This window comes from Zootoca vivipara, chromosome 9, assembly GCF_965207765.1.
Source record: "Zootoca vivipara chromosome 9, rZooViv2.hap1.1, whole genome shotgun sequence".
NCBI lineage: Eukaryota > Metazoa > Chordata > Lepidosauria > Squamata > Lacertidae > Zootoca > Zootoca vivipara.
Genome location: NC_142592.1, coordinates 63700279 through 63725190, shown reverse-complemented (window position 1 = coordinate 63725190; position 24912 = coordinate 63700279). Strand labels below are relative to the sequence as shown.

The 24912-nt window shown below is 42.0% G+C and overlaps 1 protein-coding gene across 2 annotated transcripts in view; it reads left to right on the top strand.

The window, feature by feature from the left end:
- TAF3 (TATA-box binding protein associated factor 3) overlaps nucleotides 1-24912 on the top strand; it is a 140421-nt gene that overhangs the window by 5949 nt on the left and 109560 nt on the right. For both annotated transcript variants that reach the window (XM_035128439.3, XM_035128438.3), the window contains exon 2: nucleotides 404-646. In XM_035128439.3, coding sequence (XP_034984330.1) covers nucleotides 404-646 — 243 coding nt within the window. The remainder of the gene's footprint in view (nucleotides 1-403; nucleotides 647-24912) is intronic.

Sequence of the window (24912 nt, the reverse complement as noted above, 5' to 3'; positions counted from 1 at the left end):
CACATAGGTTGAGCCACTGGCATGCTGCCTTGCTTCTGTAATTCTTGGCCACCTGAGTTTGACTCACCATCATGTATGGATATAAATTCTTCCAATGTCGCTGTAGCCTTGTGTGCATATATTTTTAAAGTATGAACCAGAAGTAGAAACAAATATTTCAAATGCTAGTACTTCAAATTAGGTGTTTAGGACCTAAAGAACCCTGTGAAAAAATGTCCATATTCCTAGTTGTCAGAGTCAGATTTTTGGACACCCAGGCAATGAGGCAGCTGGGACTTTTCGTGACAGTGATTTGCTGCTTTTCCTTTTAAAGCTGCTAAATCAACATATTTCTTATGCACTTGCAATGTTTGTTTTTAAAAACCTTTCTTGATTCCTTTTTTTCTTTTCTTTTTTTTAACAGATGGCCGGACAGATCCAATTTTGGAGGATGTAGGTGAAGCCTTCAAGCTTATGGGGGTCAACCTGCATGAACTGGAAGATTACATACTCAATATTGAGCCAGTCACTTTTGCGCATCAAATCCCCTTATACCCTGTCAGCAAGAATAATGTCCTGCAGTTCCCCCAGCCTGGAAGCAAAGATGCAGAAGAGAGGAAAGAGTATATTCCTGATTACCTGCCACCCATTGTCTCTTCTCAAGAAGGTGAGAAACTAATAATTTATTTGCTTTGTTTTTATCTGCTTGTTTTTGAGCAGTAATTCCTGCTCGCTTGCATTTCAGGAAGCTTGGAGTCTGCTACCTTCTGTGTCGCATCGTGAGGATATGTTACTGCTAGCAGCAGAATTGAGTATCGCAATAATGTGTAGTGGCATGCAGCACATTTTGCTGTTCAGGTTTACCATGGTAGTTCCACTGGCTTCATTGACAAATGGTTCAAAGAGCTGCCATGTAGGAAATGGAGCTGGGTTAGAATCACTGCTCAGCCCTATTTGTTGTTGTTGTTGTTGTTTAGTCGTTTAGTCATGTCCGACTCTTCGTGACCCCATGGACCATAGCACGCCAGGCACTCCTGTCTTGCACTGCCTCCCGCAGTTTGGTCAAACTCATGTTTGTAGCTTCGAGATCACTGTCCAACCATCTCGTCCTCTGTCGTCCCCTTCTCCTAGTGCCTATTTGGTTTGGGGCAATTCACTAACGTCCCAGCATCGGTTTCCCAGATAAAAGTTGTGAAGAACCTGAATTAAAAACATTGTAGGGTTAAGATTGGTTATGGGATTCATAACAACTTGGCATGTGAGCTAAGCGTATTGGGACATGGATTAATGAGCCAAATTTCCGTGCAGACATTCACCTGGTCACTATGGGTGAGTAAGAATAACAGGGAAGTGACCAGGTTTTGTACCATGGAAAAAGTAGGTTCTCTTCTCCTCTGCCTCTTTACAGGAAGTTAATGTGCTATGAATTGCTTCAAAAGACATGGCAAGTAGGTAGGCTGGTGAAAATTACTGTGAGCTACTAACTTTAGCTGATCAGTTTGGAACGCTGAGTGAACTGTGCCTCAGAACCTTCTTACACAGGTGCAAAGTGAGGATAAAGTGGTGCAAAGAGTCCTTGTATCTGAGAAGGTTTTAGTTCCAGTGATAGGAGTACTATTGTAGGGTTCTATGTTTGCTCCTCTTGAAATGTTGAATAGGGTTCATGAAACCTAAGGGGCGACTGTGGCTGCATATTTCATACAGTTATCTTGAAGATAAAATAAAAAGTTAGAAATGTTTCCTTTTTCTACAAAAATCAAACTGTCCCTTCCCAAATCAAATGTCTACATATTTTTTATAATTTGGCAGCTTTAAGCCACTTTTGAGGGGCTGCTATGCCTGCAAATTTCATCCACTTCTGTCTGCTTTAATTTCCCATCAAAGTGAAATTTGTTTTCAACAAAGCTGCTTCAGATCCCAAGCATGAGTCAAATTGGACAGAGCATAGAGCAACTCGGAACAGATTGGGCCATTTCCTAAAATGACAAATACAAATAGGAACCAAACCTTGTGCCCTGTGCAGATTTTGTGGTATTGGTTGTTGCGTTTTTTGTGAGTTATATAGTATTAGACATCATTGGATAGGAATTTCAGTTATTTATATTATATTTTAGTGTTTTTGACACCTGCTTTGAACTAACAATATGAGAAAAGCCAAGGTAGAAATAAATAAAAGTTCCTATGGACTGTGTAAAATTTGCATCCTAAAGGCACATAGTCGTCATACAGTGACATTCAGTTCATCTGAAGCAAAATGTGGCAACTCTGTATCATATGAATTGGCCTGGACCATATGATCTTTGTCACAACCTGTCCTCTGAGTCCCACCATGACCAGAAAGGGGACTTTCCTCTATAACTGATACCCTGAACAGCAAAATGTGCTCCTGTCTGCCACTACTCATTATTGTAAACTTTCCTCATATTGCTCCAGCTCCCTGAGCATTTTGATCACTCCTTTCTGCGTCTTTTCAAGGCCAGTGACACCCACTTTGCAGCGCAGCCACCAGAACTGCACATAGTATTCCAAGCATGGCCACACTATAGATCTGTGTTGTGTATTCATTTAATGCTCCAATGTTGCAGGCGCATGGAACCGACACACAGAGAAATGTTGCCAACAACATGACACACCTGTGAATTTTTGCAGGTTTCCATTTCCAGGTACATAATTCGGAATCTGAAGCGCTTTCTGCCAAATAGAGCTGACCGTGGGTTGCATTCATTGTTCTGCACATGCGGCTCTGCTGGCATAATGGGACTTAACGTTTCCTCTCCTTCCATGCATCACAAAATCTCTGGGGTGGGTGGGTTTCTCAACCCCCAAAGCTGGTTTTTAAGATATGGGAGGGGCCTGGAGGGGAGAGGAAGAGGAAGATCTATTGGCAACATGCAAGTCATTTGCACCAGTGGAGTTCCAGTATAGGATACAGCCTCACGTGACATTCCTTGAGCCACTGTCGGCTGCGATGGTGTGTGACTGGCACTTGAGAATTTAGTTTTTTATACGTTTGGCATGGGTGAAACTTGATAGCTTATTCTCACTTTATTATCTCTCTCAAATATTTTGTATGTGTGTAGCTATTGAGAAGTGAAGTATTTGTTTTTAGTGCCTATTGCTTGGATAATTTTTCTGTAGTAGAGACTTTTGTGTATTTACTATAACCCATGACCAGCAGGTGTTGCTCTCCTACCTTATAAATGACTCGGGTTAGCGCTCTTGTCTGCCTGCCTGTGCTGGTCTTTGTGAGCTGAAATACCACATTCAAGCTTAAACCAATTGCTGTCTTCAGGATATAGAATTAGTGTATTTTGCTTGCCATTCGACATAAATAGATATGATCGCCTCCATATCTAGGGAGGAACAGATCTTCCCTTTTCTCTGTCGAGACAGAGATTCTGTTTTGTATAATCCTGATTAGATCAAAGATAGCTGCTTTGTTTAGCATGAAAGGCCATGGCAAGAATGGAGGACCATTGCTAAACGGTGCATTTAGATTCATATACTTAACAAGCTTGTAGTTGTTATGAGCACAGTGCGTGAGGAAATATAGCGGGGGGACATATTTCATATATAGTGTCTTGAGTGGTCTCCAGTTGAGTTATACTTAGAGTAGACCTGTTGAAATTAATGGGCCTCAGTCATGTCTTCAGTTTATCTGGGTCTACTCTGAGTAAGACTAACATTGGATAATACCCATTGTGTTTTTAGGGTGTCTGTCTTGATCATAGGCAAGAATGAGGTACCCTATGAAAGCAAAGAACATGCCACTGTGTCAAATACCAATTCTGTCATTTTGCTGGAAAAGCAAATTCATTAGTAATTCAAGAAAAGGGACCAATCCCCAAGGCTGGTTGTTACCTAGCTACCTCTCTTCAGTTGTTGGCTAACCTGTGATGAGAAAAGAAGCCCAGTGGAATGGAAGGCAATAGTTTGAGAGAGGTAGTGACCAGGGGAATCGGGCAGAGAAGGAATGGAGTTTGGGATTGAATGTGATGGGTGAAAGCAGACTTGGGGAAAGAAAGGTGCAGGAAGTAGCAGATATAGGGGAGCAAAGTAATGATGAATCATGGGAAGGGTGGGTGGAACAGACACAAAATTGGGGAAGCTGAGATTTATAAAAACAATGCAGCAGCTGTTGGTGGTAGAGTAGGGTTGAAATCTGTGTGTCTAGGGTCTCTGCAGGAGAGCTTGCTGAGCTGCTGTTATGTGTCACAATGAAAACCTAACATAGGCCAAGTGGACAAAAGGGGTAAGGTTATTGCCCGCCTATGTGACTTGTTTTTGGGAGACGCAAAGCCACCATTACACAGAAATACCTGCATTGTGTGTCACCCTTTGGAAACAGTGAGGAGTGCCCATTTCTCTAATAATAATAATAATTAATAATAATAATAATATTTATACCCCGCCCATCTGGCTGGGTTTCCCCAGCCACTCTGGGTGGCTTCCAACCAAATATTAAAAACAATACAGCATCAAACATTAAAAACTTCCCTAAACAGGGCCGCCTTCAGTTGTCTTTTAAAAGTAAAATAGTTGCTTATTGCCTTGACATCTGATGGGAGGGCATTCCACGGGGCGGGTGCCACCACTGAGAAGGCCCTCTGCCTAGTTCCCTGCAACTTTGCTTCTTGCAACGAGGGAACCGCCAGAAGGCCCTCAGCGCTGGATCTCAGTGTCCGGGATGAACGATGGAGGTGGAGACACTCCTTCAGGTATACAGGACCGAGGCCGTTTAGGGCTTTAAAGGTCAGTACCAACACTTTGAATTGTGCTCGGAAACGTACTGGGAGCCAGTGTAGATCTCTCAGGACCAGTGTTATGTGGTCCCGGCAGCCACTCCCAGTCACCAGTCTAGCTGCTGCATTTTGGATTAATTGCAGTTTCCGGGTCACCTTCAAAGGTAGCCCCACGTAGAGCGCATTGCAGTAGTCCAAGTCTTTCTCTCTTCTCATTTTGAATCATAATTTTAGTAGCCATGATAGGCTGCCAGTTTTCAGGCAGCATGTTTTGGAGGCAGAGAAGCTTTGCAGTGCTAGCTACGCTCTTAAGTCTGTATTGTATAGCCAGCCTCCCTGTCTCCCCATTCCCTTGCGTTTCTGGCTAGGAGGCCAGCCTGAAACAGCTTCTCCTGTCAACTACCCATGCCTGGTGGTTAAGTACTGTAAAAGTCTGTGTTAAGTTCCCTCTGCCATTCCACTTGTCAAGTGCCAGACACTGATTGCTTTTTGTACAAATGAGCTTCCATGTATGCATCGACCTAGCAGGGAGAAGCAACAGGAGAAACGGACAAAATGAGAAAGGCAGCCAAGCTTGAGAAGCAGACAGACGATGCCGTTAGAGAAGAGCCAGTAGGGAAGACAGATTTCAAAGGGAGAATAATATGGGATGTGAGCAGAGGTTGGCAGGTGAGGGGGGGGGATATACTCAGTATTGAGTATATCCCCCCCCCTACAGAGTGTCAATCAAGTGGTCCTTTTGAAAATATTGTTAAAATTTGCCTGAGATCTTGCTTGATGTAGTTAACAAGGAGAATACTGCAAGAATATTTATTAGAAGGATGTGTTTGCCTTAAAAACACAGCTGAAGGTGCATGATGAGCCTAGATAGGTAGCTACCTCAAGACTATGGGAAATTCAGGCTATTAATCAATGTATGGGATAAGTACAAGTGAGGGATGCAGCTTGTTGCGACTGTAGCATAATTTTGAATAAATTAGGTGTTGCGTTGAAGGTTAGGCTTAAGTCTTTGCAGTGGCTGGAATTTTTATTTACTTCCATGCAAATTCTTTAAAATATTATATGAAAATTGCCCGTTTAATGCCTATATAAAAGGACACAATTTCAGAGGGAAAGCGTAATAGTTTTTCAGTTCAGCCACCTGCTGGGGGAAAAAACCCCTGTTCTATGGAGCATAAAACCTGCTAATTAGATCCTGAATTATTTACATTGAAGGAGAAATTGCACTGCTGAGATACAAAATGCTGTTTTAGTTTCATTGTCATGAGGTCAAGAATAAAGGAGAAGAACGTGGACCGAAAAAGAAGCCCATTATTCCGTATATTTGGGGCTAATGGAAAGAGGGAAACCAAATAGTCCATTGAACGCAGATGTTACCCACACAGTAGGGAGAGCATTTTAATCTTTATTTAATTCTTGGAATAGCTTGGCAATGAAGTGTCTGCAAGTAACCTTCCCTGATATTAAGAATACATCTTAATGCCTCCAGTTACAGAGGGCAAAGTTAGAAAGCTTGTTCAGGATCTGGCTAATACAGTGGTGCCTCGCTTAACGAATGCCCTGCTTAACGAAATTTCCGCTTAACGAAAGGTTTTTTCTAGCGGAGGTTGCCTCGCTAGACGAATTCATTTTACGAAAAATTCGTCTAGTGAATCGCGGTTTCCCATAGGAATGCATTGAAATTCAATTAATGCGTTCCTATGGGCAAAAAAAAATTCAATACATTCCTATGGGATTCGCTAGACGATTTTTTCGTTATAAGAAAAGACCCGTGGAACGAATTAAATTCGTCTAGCGAGGCACCGCTGTAATTGCATCTCATGAGGATATGATAACCCCCCCCCCAAAAAAAAAATTGTATACAAAATATTAAGTGGTGGGCCCCAGTATTTGCAAAGCTTTTTACTTTTTTGTAATTCTGGTAAGATTCAATTTTGATGGGAGTCAAGCTTTGTATCCATTCCAAGAGAGACCCAAGAATTATCGCTTCATAAGTCTTTTGGATTTCATATGTAACATTTAATCCCTATATTGCTGAAATTAGCAATTGATGCTGATGAGCAGATTATTGTAGTGGAAGAATAGAATGGATTCTTTAAAGGAAAGCCAATAATTCATTGGTGCTCTGTTTTGTTCCATATGTATCTAGAAAGGGTCTATAGCTTTATGAAAACATAAAAAGAGTTGTGTAGCACCTTAAAGACTAATACATTTTCTTTGACATAAGTTTTTTTGGCTCAACTGACACAACTTGGGTTCATGCGGCATGCCATAATCTGTGGGTCTTTAAGGTGCCATGAACCCTCTGCTGTTTTTGCTGGAAGAGACTAACACAGCTAACCCTCTGAATATGTGCAGTTTTAGATCTGTTTTCAGACTTTGATTTGTCAGACAGAGACTTGGTTTAAATGGTTCAGTACAAATGTTCAGTACAAAGAGAGTTACTAAATTTAATTAAAAACCTTTCTTCTTATGCTGACCTTAAAGCTAGGTTTGGTTTAACAGTCCCTGCTCTGAGGATCGTAGGACATTGATGGCTGTGCCATTTTTGTTTAATCTTCAAAATCTTCAGCATTTATCTCCCACATTTTTTGATGACGAAGTTTCCATACTACTTTCTGAAACCAGTATGGTGCTTGTATCCATTACAGTGATAACTATGAGGCATCTTCGTAGAGATTTTGGATCTTTCTGTAAAAAGGAACTTCTTCCTTTGAGCTGTGCTGATACTAGGTTTAATGTGATTTGATAAAAGGCCCAAGCCACATAAGCGGATGATGGATAATATTAAAAACCTTAACTTGTTCCCTATTAAGTATGTAGGGATTTTGTTTAGGCAGAATCATATGAGGGCAGGGCACCTGGAATCGACAAGACTTCTAATGGTACAAGTGACTAAGACCCTGTTAAACTTTGCCCACTTTCAAGAAGGTCATTTTTTAGACAAGATCTTAGACAAGTGGCACATGTTTCAGAAGCGTGGGGTGGGCAAATGTCATCAAACTGGAAACTACCCAAATTTCTTTTTGCTCTTAAACCTCCCACATGACGCTCCTGTTCTCATGATGAAGTTTGAGGTTGGGTTTCCTTCAATATTACCCACAATTTGTACAGTTTTGCTTCCATAATGGTTAAATTAAAGCATATATGCTCTCTACGAGGTTGCCTAAAAAATGTTATGCGGAGCAAATTTCCAATAGATATTACGAAATTGTTGCTGTTGTTATTTAAATTTGTATTCTGCCCATCAATTCCATCCATTTGTATTCTGCCCATCAATCTCAGGGAGGTTCACAACATAAAATTACAATATAAAACCCACAAAATACGTAGTAAAAATAACAACAACAACGAACCAATAATCCTCCCCTCCCACAACAAATTTAAAAGGGCATTGGATGTCTAGCAGCCAAAGACCTGGTTGAAGAGGAACATTTTCACCTGGCGCCTAAAGGTATGTAATGAAGGCACCAGGAGAACGTCTACAAACGGGGAGCCACCACAGAAAAGGCCCATTTTCGTGTTGCCCTCCAGACCTCTTGTGGAGGAGGCACACAAAGAAGGGCCTCAGAAGATGATCTTAGGGTCTGGGTAGATTCATTTGGAGAGAGGAGGTCATTGAGGTATTGCGGACCTGAGCCGTTTAAGGTCAAAACCAACACTTTGAATTGGACCCGGAAACTAATTGGCAGTCAATGCAGTTGGGCCAGGATCGGCGTGATATACTCAAACCATCTTCTGAGCAGCCTGACCACCAAATTCTGCACTAGCTGAAGTTTCTGAACCGCCTTCAGAGGCAGCCCTATGTACAGCTGGGCTAAAAATGTGAAGCTCTCATGCTTAAGTATGAACTGATTATCAGTGCCTATTGCATTAAAATAAAGAGCTGGACCTTTTGTTAAATAGATGTTGTTTTCAAATTAGGCAATTCTCACCATTTTATTTTTCTGTTGAATCTGATTGTGGTCTTCCAGACAATTTCCCCCCACATTTTGTGATGAGAGCATATATTGCTTTGATGCGTCATGCTGTGCTCACAGCATATGTTTAAGGTCTGTGTGTGCTTATTGTCATCTTTACATTTGTGGCCAGAGAGAAGTAGAAGATAATTTCCCATTATATATTGTATTGCTGCCTGTATAATTCCCCTTGGGAAACGATTTTTAAAGAGATTACTGGGCCAGTTGCTTTTTTGAACGGTAGTGAGATAATCTGTTACTTATTGGTTGATAGGAGTAAATATATTTATGTACAAAGGTTCTGTGTTTACTTTATCAGCCCAATAGATCAGACAAAAATGTATAGCACAAAATGGAGCCCAGTGTAAAAATGTATACAGTATTGCGTATATTTCCATTTTGTAATGACCACTGGTTTTTAGCAAATAAATTTGACTCTTGGGGGGGAGGGGGCTAATGATTTTAGTTTCATAGCATGATTTTTTTTATCCCGTAATTGAGCCATCATTCCATTTTGTTCTCTCCCACTGCATTTCTTGTTAATGTTTTGCTTTATTTGGTGGTCACTTTGCTTCCTGTACTGTGTACAGCTTGAGGATCTCATTACATTTGGAGCATCAGGAACCTTTCTCCCCCAGAATCCATCTGTTTCAAATTAGTATAATAAGCACAGTCCACAGGGAACTCCCTTGTTCTGTGTATAGAGCTCTTGAGGAGTTCCTATTCATTTAATAACGTCTGTTGATAAGTTCCAGGCAGATTGTGCCCATTGTATGGTGGAGGCATATTTCCCTTCTTTGGTTTCGCACAACATTTTTTTAAAAAATATATATATCTTATTTATATATTTTTAAATAAGTGGGTGTTTGCTGGGTTTCACTTTAACAAATAAAAAGTAAGCGTGAGCAATTAAAAAACAACAACAGTAAATGCAGTGGGCAACTGATTTTGAAAGGAAAATCATGCATCAGTAGTTTTTTGCAGTTCCCTTTCATTTTTGCCCTATTTTCCTTGCCAGTCCCAGTTTGCATGTTTTGCGTTTCTGCATGTGCCCCTTCCCAAAGGCCTTAAGGTGTTCCAAGCCTGCCACCATCTTCTGCTAAAAGAACAGGAACAGAAAACCCCAAATTCTGCAAAAACCCACACTGAATTGCATGAATGAAATAACATTCAGATTACTGCACTGTTTTCTACTTGTAGCATATGTGAGTTGTGCATGGGGTTTACATGTAGACTATGGGGATAAAAATGTAATTTATTAACCACCACTGCCACCACTGATATGTAGTTACTACATTGAATTGCTAGGTGCCGTTTCTTTAAGGCTCATACATGTTGATATAAAGCCGCCTGCTTTATTGAAGAACTGAAGTGTTCCATAAATTGTCTCCCCCTTTATTTCTTGGTGTTCCATGAGCCAGCAAGGATGTATTTGAGCTTCTTCAACAGAAATGTGGCATATATGGGAATATTGCACCTTAAGTGGATGGACACATCACACCTCTGATTTGGAGGTTGAAAGCAAAATGCACGAGCAAAACGCACCTGTATACAGTGTTGTGGAGTAGACAGTTGCTTTTGCTGCTGGGGTATACTGCCAGCAATGATCCCACCAGAATATGAACATAATCCAACACAAATGGGGTTAAGTTATAAATTAACTAAGGAAGTCAAGGCATTAGCCGGAAAAGGAGGAGATGGTAACTTCATAGTGACATGGCAGAGGGCCTTCTCGGTAATGGCGCCCACCCTGTGAAATGCCATCCCATCAGATATCAAACAGAAAAACAACTTTGTGACTTTTAGAAGACACCTGAAAGCAGCCCTGAATAGGGAAGTTTTTAATGTTTGTTTTATTATGCTTTTACAATCGTACCTTTTTACAATCGTACCAGAGGGTTACGTAAACTTTGGGATGCGCGCACGGCAAACCCTGAAGTATTTCACCTGGTTTCGCCCTGTGCCGTATACACAGAAGCGGTCCTCAGGTTGCGGAAACCTCGGGAGCCAACCGGACCTCCAGAGCAGATCCCATCCGCAACCAGAGGTACCACTGTATATGTGTTGGAAGCCACCCAGAGTGGAACAGTTCTTTCCCCCAAGGAACCTGTATTTGCAGGGTGGGAAGTGGGTAAATTTGGTTGAAAAATCAATAAAAGATATTTTTGAAAACCCAGTGTTCAGTTATGGTTGTGAGGAACATTGTGGTCATGAGTGTCTGTGCCTGGAAGAAGGGAAAGGGTCACTCTGGAAGGTGCTTGGCTAATGCAGTTGGTCATTTTGGATGTGCCAGAAGAACACCTTTCTGAGGGCTGACTCGGGTAGGTTTCCTTTTTCCTTTTTAGGTTGGGATACAAAGCATGCATATTTGGAAGCAGGTTCTTACTGAAAATTAATGAGGCTTGCGAACGAGGAAGTGTGGTTGAGAATTGAGGGTGTTGGGTTGCTCCCCCACCCTACTCAACTGGATCGGGGCAGGTTACATCATTTCCTTATCTCATGTTAAGCTGCAAGAGAGTTGAGTTGGCCAAGACCACCCAATGAGACTCCGGGATAAGCAGGAATTTGAACCCAACCGTTGCATGGCAACTTTCGCTATACTGCTTGGCTTCCAGTGGGTGGACTGGAAGATCCCCCTGCCAGCTTTTTGTGCGTTCCCCCCTTATTTATTGGAATAAATAAGTGGCATTTTGTTAATGTTCTGGTGTCTTCTAGATATATGTGTGTGTGTTTTCTTTTGGCTTCTTGTCAGTATCAGGCTGGCTTTGTGATTTTAAATATCGGGGGGAGGGAGAGCTCATTTTCGGATAATAAGAGTTTACAATAGTCCTTATACTGTGTAAAGTACTTTTTTCTGTGTTAGCTTTTGGTCCGCCCCTCCCGCCCCCCCCCCCGCCCTGTATGTGTGCCACTCTAACTCGGTCTGACAGACGCAATTGGGAATACCAAGGAGGAAATGGCAGGTTTCGCCCAGTCAGCTTTGCTCAGGAAGTCTCCGTGCCATAGGAAGGGAGAGAAACTCACCTTTCATTTCCCCTCAAGTCCGGCATGTTCAGATTAACTTTAAAGGAGAACGTGGTGCTGTTTGGTGGAGTTGGCCTCCAATAACGCTTTGCCTCTGCGTGGAGCCCATCTCAGCAGGCGCTGCTGAGTCCCTGGCCAGGAAAGCTCTTTTAGCTAAGCTGCTGGGTATCCTATTGCAAATTAAATACGAAACAAAGCAATGCTTGATTTTGTATGGGAAAACTTGAAAGCATCCATTAAAGAGGCTTTTATTTCTCTGCCATGTGCCTTGAAAGCCACAGCGGCACCGAAGGTGCAACGTTTTCTAGCTTTTTTTGGGGGGGGGAGAAAACAGTATCCGCCAAATGACGGAATTTGCATGCGTAGCAAATATATATATATGTTGTTAGTGCAGAAGCCAGTGTTTCAAGAATTGGAAGCGCTGCAGAGAGGAAACAATTTTCTACATGATTTTGGGTTTTGTGAACCTGACCAAATCTTCTTAAACAGCAAAACGACGAAATAGAATGACATTTGGTGAAATAAGACCTGCTGGGTTTTAGTAATAACACCATAGTTATTATTACTTAAGAAAAGTGTGTACTGCCTTTCCATTTATTAGAGAAAATCATCAAGGTGTCTTACAAAACAACAACAACACCCTCACAAAATACTAAAATAAAAAACAGACTGAAACAAGGACCAGATGGCAGTACTTAATTATAAGATTGATATATTTCCTTAGGGTGTTCAAAGTGTTTCATCAACATTGCTTAAGTAATTCCTCACTGACCAGGCTCCAGACCCAGATTCAGACCTGATCATGCCATGGGATTATGCCCTTCTGGATAATTGTGCAATGCACAGTGATCTCAAGTGTATTTGTTTGGTTTGTGGTTTTTTTGGAAGCACATAGTAAAATATGTGATTGATACTGAAGGGAGACTTTCCTCCTCACCCGAAATAACCCATGTTTGCCGACCTTTAGGGCATATTTACATTTTTCTCTGTAGAGAACTGTTTGTTAGGAAAGGCAGAAACTTTCTGTATTTTGCTTTTTGTTAGAGATACAGAATGTGAGGCTGATCATCCTTTTTTTTTCTGGATGTGAAGGAAATCTGCAGACCCTGACTCAGGATAAGACCCCTTGGTTCAGCGGTTACTGTACTTCTGTCTACTACCTCACCACCTAACCTCAGGTGGTGGGAGGACATTTTTTTGTGAAAAGCTTTAAGGACGTAGTTGAAAAGCAAAACCATGGTTTCGTAGAATTGGAAGGAATCCTGAGGATCATCTAGTCCAAGCCCCTGCAAATCAGGAATATGCAGTGTGTCCCATACGGGGATCAAACCTGCAACCAGTGGCACTGCTGCTAGGAGGCTGTGTTACTGTGCCCCACTAGGGCAGGCCACTCCTCTTGAAAAGCAAATGCGAAAATTCCAAATAAATCAACCTACAGAAAAATGTAAGGGAAACTGAGGCCAAGAGGGAGTTTTTAATCCACCTTGCAGAAGTGAAAAGTGAGGCTGTAATAGACACTTACTGGTGATAACCCTGTAACGTTCTAATTCTACATTACACATAGGATGTAGGATGGATGTCCGTGCCGATAGGCCATGTGCCTATCTGTTGGTGCAGTTAATTGCACTGCAAGATGTCCTTCATAGAGGAAGGTTTAGAAGTTGAATGCACGGGACTGGTCTGCAGTTTTACACCCTCCTGAGCCTGCACATTCGACAGCAAAGCAAATATGAGTGATAGCAAATGAATACGATTATTTATTCACGGATTTATAAGCTGCACTTTTGTAATAAAATAAAAACAACAAGGTGGGACGCAACATATTAAAAACAGAGTTGGCAAAGATATCTAAGAACTTAATTTTAAAACGTTAGTAAAGACTGATTGGGTTACAAAGAAAATGCATGTTGCAAAGGCCTGCCCAAACAAGAAAGTATTCAGGAAAGGGAGGGGTGGTGCCTTTCTAGCCCCTGCTGGCTAGGAGTTCCATAGGGCAGGGTCAGCCAGACTAGAGGCTCAGTGTGAATTCAGTTACTCTAAACCGACAGTAGCCAACATGGTGCCTGTTGGATTACAACTCTTAACAATTGGCTATACTGGCTCCGGCTGATGACTTTCCTTGCTCCAAACAATATATGCACCTCTTTAACCTGGCCTTTCATACCCAAGATATGTGTTTTTGGGATCCACCCTATTCCCGTGGCTGTTAATTTGTTTTAAACTATTTTCAATGTTGAATTTTAAATGGTTGTAAGCAACCTGGGACACGGGTGGTGCTGTGGGTTAAACCACAGAGCCTAGGGCTTGCCGATAAGAAGGTCGGCGGTTTGAATCCCCGCGGCGGGGTGAGGTCCCGTTGCTCGGTCCCAGCTCCTGCCAACCTAGCAGTTCGAAAGCACGTCAAAGTGCAAGTAGATAAATAGGTACCGCTACAGCGGGAAGGTAAACGGCGTTTCCGTGTGCTGCTCTTGTTCTCCAGAAGCGGCTTTGTCATGCTGGCCACATGACCTGGAAGCTGTATGCCAGCTCCCTTGGCCAACAGAGTGAGATGAGCGCTGCAAGCCCAGAGTCAGTTACGAGGTCAGGGGTCCCTTTACCTTTAACCAACCTGGGACCTGCTGGTGAAGGGCGGGAAATAAATTGATGCTGTTGTTACATTGTCTTTGTAGTTGTTGTTTTCTATACAGTTCAACAATATTTCAATATGTCCTGATATAAATGTCTGCATCCAAGTCTGATCACTGGTGCTGACTTGCTAAAAACATCGGTGGCATTTCTCTAGTCATATTAATATCGAGCCCACATGCTGTATATTATCTCTGTATAATATTTGTCATCTCTGTATGACTCCACATGTCATTTATATTCCAGTAGCACATTTTCAATATTATTGAACAATAATTAGGCATTTTATCTAGCAAACATTGAACTTGGGGAGAATATTTTGATGCGAATATTTTCTAATATTGTATGGTCTGTGGCTGATCTTTTCTTCTCTACCACAAACATGTAACACCTGTTGTAAAAGAACTGTACACTATTTCCAAATTTCTTAGTTCAAAGTTGCTACATACCTCTTCAGTTGAAACACGTTATTGGCTAGGTCCTCTCAGAAGGGTTTGACTTAGAATTTTCCTACCCGTAGAATGGCAACAAAACAAATGCGAGGCTACTTTTCTTGGCAATTGTGACATTCAAAGCGACAGTATTCATTTGTTGGAAAAATAACCTCTGCTGCGCTTGTTCTGGCCAATGCAAAGTAATCAAAGTTTGTTCTATGGTGCTTTCCTCAATTGGGACCTGTGTGGCTTTGGGAGCAGCGAAGGAGGAAGAACACCCGTGTTTGGGAGCTACCCATGCAGAGTTGTGTAAGAGCATGTGCTATTTAAGCATTTCACAACATGCAAGTTGGCACCGATGCCTGTGAAACACACAATTATTCTGAGGTGGCGCCTGTAGTTTACTAAAGGCTAGGTGGACAGATACTTTCAGATTCTCTAAAGTTCGTATTTCTAGAGCTTTTGGGCCAACTTGCAGGATGGAGAGATGAAAAACATCATCCTTGGTCTCTCCCAAATTGTCCTGCTGTGCAAATCAATTGTTGTGGTGTAGATTTCTGTTGTTGCAAAGAAGTGTTGTGGCCAGAGGGGAGCTTTTGGCATGTGGTGGGCAGCAGGAGTTTTTAGGTGGACCACCATAACTGGAGTCTGTGTTGGAAAGACAGCCTTGCAGGTTGCCTGACAATGATGTTGTAAGGGATGCCATGGGTCCTCTATGCCAGCAGTGGGAAATCATGAAGACATAGGTGTATTTTCATGTTAAGGGCTGGAGGGGAATGGGTGTTGTTATTTTTAAAGGCTGGGTCCAGGAAATGGTCTTGAAAGCAACACAGGCCTGTCCCTGCTTGGATGAGAGACCATCCAGAAACCACATTGAAGCTTCTTCAGAGGCAAAACAGCATATAAGCGTGAAGAATGCAAGTACAGTGGTACCTCTACTTACGAATTTAATGCGTTCTGAACGCACATTTGTAAGTCGAAAAAATTTGTAAGTCGAATCCCATAGGAATGCATTGGGAGAATAAATTCGTAAGTCGAGGCAACCCTATCTAAAAATTCATAAGTAGAAAAAATCCTATCTAAACCGCATCCAAGATGGCGGACGGAGCTCCATTCGTAAGTAGAAACATTTGTAAGTAGAATTATTCGTACGTAGAGATACCACTGTAGATTCTTCTTTGTTAGCAATATTCCTGAGTTCTCAGGGCATCTTACAGCAAGGAGTTAGTATGCAGGTGACAGTCATCTCTATTTGTCTCTGTCATCTAAATCAAATGAGGCCACGCAGATGTGGCTTGGCTGTAGCATTGAGCTGGATAAATTCAAGCTAATATCCCAGCAAGATGGAGCTGCTGTGGGTTGGTGGCTTGCGTGTCTGGGAGTTGGGTTAGAGTCCTGTTCTGTGCACACTTGCGCATGCATATGTGCACACACAAAGGAACAGATCCATAGCTTGGGAACATTTCTAGATCGAGCTTCATGCTCTGATAAGCTCCAGGCTAGATTACTGAAATGCACTCTACTTGGGGCTGCCCTTGAAGATGGTTTGGAGGCTACCCAGCTGGTGCAAAATGCAGAGACCAGAGTGACTGGTGCTCAGAACCTTAAAAAACAAACAAACAGTGGTTCAGAATAGTCTGAGCCAGCTGACTATACCCACTGAACCATACTCAAGGTTTTAGAGCTTACGTAGAAATCTCTGAGTGAGTTTGGACCCAGTTTTCCGATGGAGCACCTCTATCAGCATTAATCTGCCTGGGCTTTAAGACCAGCCAAGGAGGCCTCCCTTCTTATTCCATCATCAAGCAAATCTCAAGGTGTTTTGGGTCAGGATAGGACTTACTAGTGGTGGCGCTGACTTTTCCCCTGAGGTGTATCTGGTTCAGCCGAAAACCCTTCTATTCCTCCAGGCTTTTGGTGGGAGTGAGAGATATTGTGCCACCTGATAAGTGGTACATATAGGAAGCAGATTACTTATTTAAAGAATGCATATACCACTGAACCGTGATTGTCTCTAAGCAGCTTGCAAAGACACCACAAACAAAAGATATACGCTCTAAAAAGATTTAAGATGGGCATGCTTTTATTGACTGGTTTTGTTCTGTGTTTTGCGTTTGCTTTATTTGAATGTGACTTGGCCCTGAGATTGTTTGCCATGAAGGGCAAGGCTATCAATTCGATAAACAAATAAAATTCAATAACCGATTCCACAGAATGAGAGCCGCAGAACAGATGAAGCTCTGTCTGAAAAATAGTGCAACCCATTTGAGGGGGGTTTGTTTTATGCTTTGAGCACCCGTGTGTGAGAAAATTATCTTACCCTGTGTGTTTTAAAACCTTTGCACCATTGGTTGTTCAAATGAAAAGTAAAATTTTCATTCACTTGCATTATATGGTTTCAAGCAATATGCTATTAAACCAGTAGAGGGCACTGTTGTAGCACTGGTGGCTGTTGGAGTTGTCATCAGAGTTGGTTGTGGGGATTTTTTTGCTACACCCCCCCCCTCCAGTTTTGGAAAGCGTTTAATGTTCTCTCTGTAATTAAATTCAGTTCCCTGAATAATTAGCAATGGAGCCTTATTCTTTGTGCCATTGCTGTGGATAGTGTTGTTTTTCAGCCTGTTTGTCTTCACTCAATGGAAAACACTGTTGCTCATCTAAATGTAGAGGTTTTGTTGCACGCTCTCTATCAGCTAAGCACTATCTAAGGCGGAAATACTAAACTTTATGTATCGTTTAGGTGCCTAGAGTGAAAAACAGAGGTGCAGAATTCCTGCAGGCACTTTTGCAACGATGCTCTTAATGTACATTTGTTTGTCTTGGCGTTCAGATGTTCGAGTAATACCGGGGAATATTCTGTGTATGAAGAGGCACAGAATTGTACATGTGCAGAACACATATATGGTTTTTAATTAAGTGAGAAAGCGAAATGCCCTCTGCTCTTACCTGGCACACTTTCCCTTCTAATTTGCTTCATCTGCATTTTTTGCAGAGCAGTTATACAATATTGTTCAAGGCGTTCAGCATACTGAAATCTAAATTATACTACACCCAAGCGTAATTAACACTTGTTTAATGAACAGCATAAGTAGTTATTATGGCTATAAACTAGTTCACTTTGAGGCATCTAAATTCCCCTAAACAGCCTATTATTAATAATTTCAAAAAAATATTGGTGCTACGCCCTCCCCCTCCCCAGGGTATGCCAGAATAGCACATAGTGTCTTACGGGCTTGAAGAGGATACAGCACACTTAGATCTCGTGGCACATTTTTTACATCATTGCAACATTCACTATAACCTTAAGAGGGTTTTTAAAAATAAAATAAAAAATCAGAAGTTTTGCTACAAGTCAATCTTTTGATTTATAACTGCTGCAGGATTAATTTTTGCAGAAAGGTTCTGTTATCTCCCCCTCTCTTAGCTTAAAGAAAAACTTTTCAAAATACAGTAGCTGAACTCTGCTCCAGAGAAGTTTTGACAATGCGATTGAGGTGGATGACCTCTGGACAGCGAATTCTCTTGCATTTCCTCTGCGAGCTTTTAATAAATGAGGCATGGAGGAAGCTGTTTAGATCATAAGCACGGAAACTAAAAGTAGAAAGAATTAACCAAATATTATTCTTCCGGAATCTCAGCCTGTGCCCCCAACAGTATAAAGAGAACATTTCATGGGAACGGACAGAAGCTTGAAAGTGCAGCAGGAGATAGTTCTAGGAAATCCCCAAATTGGACCATAGGCTGTTCGAATAGGGTGCTCTGAGCTCTTGTACCTTTTATGAAAGTCACATATGCTCTTAGAACACTTTGCAATTGGAACTTGGTTCTTTTGTGCTGTTTCCCCCCAAATAAAATGCATAGCGTTTTAAGAAGACCTCTCTAGCTTTTCCCCCCCAAACGAAAACAAAGGCTTTTGTTTTTACCCATTTTCCGATTGCAAGGAAAAAATGCTTTCTTTGGGAAAAGTTGGAACTGCTTTCAGATTTTAATTAAACGGACTTTGGGTTTGTTTGTTTTTAAAAACTGTCAGATAGTTACGGAAGAACACTTTGCACCTTGTTCAAGACTCTGCTTCTTGTGGCACCCTAGGGACAGGGTTATTTTTATTTTATTTTGCAGGGTGCCTGGGCATCTGATGGGATTGGTAACTTTTCACTTAGGACTCCACACAGACTCTTCAAGTTTAGCAAGCTTCATGGTTTTTTCTTTATTTTTATTTTTCCCCTCCTTTGATAAATTTCTGTTCTCTATGAGTAAATGGTAGTATATGTCATTCTGGGTTAGGTGGAAGAGTGAAGGTAAATTCCTATTTCATCCAATACATTAATACTCATGTACTGTTCTATATCATCTCTGTGTTATCTCTGTGTGTCTATTTCCCCCCACAAGGGGCTATCGTAGGATTGGTTGTGTGGTATGTGTGTGTGTGTGTGTGTGTGTGTGTGTGTGTGTGTGTGTGTGTGTTAAGTCCAGACTGTTCGTATTTGACAAGGTCAAGATAAGTTTTATCTCCCTAGATAAGTCAAGTGCTTTGCGATCAATACTGTTACAGTAAAATACAGTGGCCATATTTATTGCCAAGATTCTAATGAATTTTTAAAGCTTTCAGGAATCTGTCTTTGGTAAGTACCTTGTTTGGAGAGAGAGAGAGAGAGAGAGAGAGAGAGAGAGAGAGAGAGAGAGAGAGAGAGAGAGAGAGAGAGAGAGAGAGAGAGAGAAGCAGCTGGCAACTTAAAATATATACCAACATGAAAGGCTCCTCATGCATAGTTTTTTAAACTGAGTTGCTTGAATCTTTAATGAATAATTATGAGCTCATTCCCCAAAATGCTCCCCGACATTGTGAAAAAGGCTGTCATGGGTGACGTGGATTTTTCTGTTATTGCATTGAGTGTAAGAATTGAACTTCCTTTTCCATTGTCATTCCCTTACCTGCCTCTCTTTGAACCTGCCACGTCACTATAAACAAACCAATCATCTTTTTATAACTTCCGTCTTTATAATTTAATACCTCTGTCCAAAACTTTATAGCTAAATATGTTTGTGATTCAGGAAATTTTTTATTTTTCTTTACTGTCTTCATTGCACATAGTGTTGTGGTTTTTTTTGTGGGAGTGTTTCAAATTTAGCGTTCAGGTATTGCGGAGAAATGGTTCAGTAACTGGTAAAAATGATTCCTGGCTAAAACATCCAGTTTAGTCAGCTCCGTGTTTCAACCTTTTGCCAAGCCTTCCAAGCGCTGTTCATGCAACTATTTCCATTCCTATCCTGCTGTTCTGCCCATGGCATTGGAAGTGGCTTGAGTTGTCCCCAGAACAGCTATGCGTAAAGACAGAGATGGAAGACAGTGTCACTCTGCACTCAGCACCTGGCAGATTTTGCCACATGAGTAAGAATCTCTCGGCTCGGGCGCCGCTATGTGCATCTTCCTCCACTCGCCCCCATCTGTTTTATGGGCATAATGGGTTTGCCATCTGCATAACTGTTTTATTCCCAGAAATTAAAATCAGTATTACTTAATGTGATCATGTTGGGAGGCAACTACGTAGCTTCAGCTCATTGTTACCACCGAGGTTTGATACCTGACACTTTTAATTTAATTTAATTAGGAAGTCAGAACCCCATCTTGGTGGTTCATTAAGGGGATTATTCCTCAAAGTTATTGCTTCCTTGATGGAGAATAACAATATCACTCGCAATGGCTGGTGTTGCTCCCCTAATTATACTACTTTTCTACTATTTTTCTCTCCAGGGCTTTGTACTCAAGTCTCTTAGTTAAATGTTTTTAAATAGAGGAAGATGTAAACTTCTGGTGCTGTGGATTCATGAGTACCGTGTCTGCACATAGCAAACCATTCCTTCGTTTTGCTTACTCACTTAAAAGGCATTCAGAATTTGCGGCCCATTTACCTGCATGTAGGTGCAGTTCCCTGTGTGGTAGACCTGGGAGAGGGCTGGCCAAAAGTGAGCTGACCAGTCTTGTGTGGTCTTCTCTCGTTGTTGTTTTTTGCTTTACTATGATCCCTGAGACCCACTGCTGTGTGTTTTAAATTTACAAAGTGATGATGTCACCAGGGAACTCCTCACAGTTCAGGCAAAACTATCTGTGCCGTTCTCTGAAAGCATGCATTCTAGCTCAAGGGCATGAGGACCTGCTTGCTGAAGGAGACCCAAGTCCTGCAGCCAACAGGTCTAGGCGGTCCACCCGAAATCGGGCAGTTGACCACCACCTACTTAGCGTAGACCCACACACATCATTGTGCGCACAGACCAAACGTTGTGCACATTGCCTCTGGAGCAAAGTTTTTGCGGGGTTAAGGAGTTGTTGATGAGGACTTCTGGGATTGGGCAGGAACTTAATGAGCGGGTGGGGAACCAAATACCACCAGACTGTTTTGCCAAAGTTATCTTTTGTAACACAGCGCCTTAATCCAATATTCAGAAAAAAACGAGAGCTTTAAAAATAGGAACAATCGTCCTTTTCAAAATGTAATGAGTTTTCTTAATTTACCCCAAAGTATCTGGTGTCTGTGACTCAGGGAAAAAAAGAGGGTCCTTATCTCTTAAAGGGGGGCAGATAGCATTGCAGAAAAGGTGACAACTTTTCCCCCCTCTCCCCCCACCTCTTTCCTTGGAGAACATTTTAATTCCACTTTAATCAGCCTGCCAATGAAAGCACACTTGGCTTTCAAGGGGGAAACAAATCAAAATGTGCATTTTATCACTCTGAAGGCAGAGCTCATGCGCTCACAACCGATGAACTCCGAAGGAATGACACCACCAACGTGAGCAGGCCGCTTTGCTTGTTGGCTTTGTGCTATCAAAGAATACAACATCCCCCACCCGACACTTGCTATCTTTTCCTACCACACCCACTGTTTTGACTGTCATCCTTAATCACTAGGCCTTTCAAAGGAAGATGGCTCATAATTGTTGCTAATGGTTAAAATAAAATAAAAGTGGAGATAAGTAGTGATCCTGGTGTGCTTTCTTAAATTTATATGCTGCTGCTGTGTTCGTAACTATAGTTCGACAATGCTAGCAAAGACAAGGGACAGAGAAGGAGAGGTTGCTAAGAAACACCACCATTGTCACAGGATGGAGCCTCTCAAAGGGCATGTCACAGGGTCAATCTTATTAAAATAAACTTTATTTTCCTCCAGAATAGAGGACACTTAGGTTCAGTATTGTTTTGTGCAGGAAGGGACTCTCTCCCCCTGTTCAGATGTGTCTGTTCTGCTGAGAGAAGAGAACCCAGGTGAAACCAAAGTTTTTTGAGGGCTGTAGGTGCCTGAGTGCTCAAGACAAGTTGCTCACTTGTTTTCAGGATGCGGAAATCTGTAGGAGGAGGGTTACTTTAAAAAAACAAACCACTTTTAAGTAGTCAATAAGGGTCAGACAGAAACACTACACCAGCATCCCCAAACTGCGGCCCTCTAGATGTTTTGGCCTACAACTCCCATGATCCCTAGCTAACAAGACCAGTGGTCAGGGATGATGGGAATTGTAGTCCAAAACATCTGGAGGGCCGCAGTTTGGGGATGCCTGCACTACACTGTGATTGCTGTTTAAAAGTGCAATAATGTACCCAAGCTGGAATTTTTCTAGTGGGTGAAGTTGCCTTTAGAACGATGCCGGCCCAACTAGTTCACAATTCTTCACTCACAGTTGCCAACCAAGCAGGACCTGAACGCAGAATTCCCCTTTGGCGTTCCCAGCAACTGATATTCAGAACCATCCTTTGGGCTGAGCTGGCTTGATGAACCAATGCTGTTGAATACATACTGGGCAATTTCATTTGTGTGTGTTCTTTAAAACAGCATCCTCTTCAAGGCAAAGGGAGCCCCACACCCCATATGCCCCCATGCAGGAATCATGTCTGTTCCTGCATTTCTGCGATCGTGACTCTTGAACGCATCATCACAAAGGAGCAAATTGTCTTGGGCCCTTTAATTTCAGGATTGCCGCTGTTGAGGGCAAAGCCTTTTCATGTCATTTGTGAACCACAGGGGGTGAGACTTCCCAGTGATGGTTCTTCTGCCTGTTGCCAACATACTCTCTCTGCAAACCTCCCAGGCTTCCCTCACTTTATCCCATAACTGAATACTTTTAGAGCAGTTAGTTCACAGAATGAACAAGGCAGGTAAGCTGATTTCCTGCTGAGCGTTCTGGTCAGATCAGTTGCTGTGTGTTCTGGCATAGCATCTAGTTTATGAAGTCAAGTTGGTAGAGTTAGTAAACGCTTCGAGACTCGATGTCTAGCTGCCCCCAGTCAATTTCCAGGGATTTTCCATTTCACCTGTCCTGCTCTACCAGTTTTCTGACCCACTGTTTCAACAAGCTTCTTTGCACCGAGTTTGTTAATGTCTTCTCTCATTCTCTGGCATTTAGGAGAGTACATAAAAATACTGTTTGCTGTTGACCTTGCAATACAAACCTGGCTAAAGTATGGGCTGGTTAAAAATTATTTTTAAAAACAGAAACAGGGGAAAAAACCCCACAACTCTATATGGCTTCATTTTGGTGTGTATGTGTTTGGCAAAGCCTTGTGCGCAACAAACGAAGGTCTTGCTTCTGTTGCTGCTTAACTGGTTAGAACAGTTCTGAATAATTGCCAGGCCTTCACAATTAAAAATAAAACTGAAGCTGCGCAGCCAATGAGGCTTCTCTTCTGTAAATAATAAAAGCGTATGGGTTAATGCTTTAGTAAAATGCAGCTAATGGAGAGCTGGTTTTACAAAATATCTTGGCAGCTGTTGCTTAGATACCCTTTATGCATAGTAGTAGCTGCAGATAGCCTTTTCCTTGACGAATTTGTCTAACCCTCTTTTAACGCCATCCAAGTTGGCTATCACTGCCTTTTGGGGGAGGGAGTTCCATAGTTTGACTATGCATTGCATGAAGAAGTACTTTCTTTTATCGGTCTTAAATCATCCAAAAACTGTTAAGCGATGTTAACTAATTATCATAAATATGATCAATACCGGTATATAGAACTGTATATTATCTGGGGGTTCCCCCCCCCGCCCCAGTTAGACAAAGTGATGCCTAATTCAACATGTCAAAAGACTAACAAGTTTACCCTTATCGCCTCAACAACCCCCTTTAGTGTGTTTATTGTTATTATATCTGATGGATAACCTTATGCATAGTAGTTTTCATCACCATCATCACAGAAAAAACAATGGTCGGCTACCAAGCAGCGTTCAAAATTCACCAGGCACATTTCACACCTGGCTATCAAGTGAAGAGGCCCCGGCACCAGGATGGCGCCTGATATCTCCCCATCTGGAGGTGTGTGTGGGGGGATCCCTGAATTTTTACTGTTTTCACACACTAGAATTCTCTCCGTTATATTTTATCTGCACAAACCAGAATGATCCAAGAAGTTGTATTGAAAAATACAACTTTCGAGCTGCCTAACCCTCAAATGGCAACTTGGCATTCCGTTTTACCAACCTTAACCCTGGTTTAAGAAGCCATTTGGCACCTAACTTATATATCTGAGTTTCTAACACTGGGTTATTATTATTATTATTATTATTATTATTATTATTTATGGAATTTATCTTCTGCCCTATAGCCAGAGGTCTCAGGGCAGCTCACAGAACAAAATTTAGAGTGGCAGAATAAGACCACAGGTGCAAAGCCTGACTCAGCCATGAACTTCACTGTGTGACCTTGAGCCAGTCACTACACTGGAGCCAAATGGAGTCACATTTAGAGTAGACCACTGCAATTGATGGGACTTAAGATTGTTGTTGTTGTTGTTTAGTCGTTTAGTCGTGTCCGACTCTTCGTGACCCCATGGACCATAGCACGCCAGGCACTCCTGTCTTCCACTGCCTCCCGCAGTTTGGTCAAACTCATGTTCGTAGCTTCGAGAACACTGTCCAACCATCTTGTCCTCTGTCGTCCCCTTCTCCTAGTGCCCTCAATCTTTCCCAACATCAGGGTCTTTTCCAAGGATTCTTCTCTTCTCATGAGGTGGCCAAAGTACTGGAGCCTCAGCTTCACGATCTGTCCTTCCAGGGAGCACTCAGGGCTGATTTCCTTAAGAATGGATAGGTTTGATCTTCTAGCAGTCCATGGGACTCTCAAGAGTCTCCTCCAGCACCATAATTCAAAAGCATCAATTCTTCGGCGATC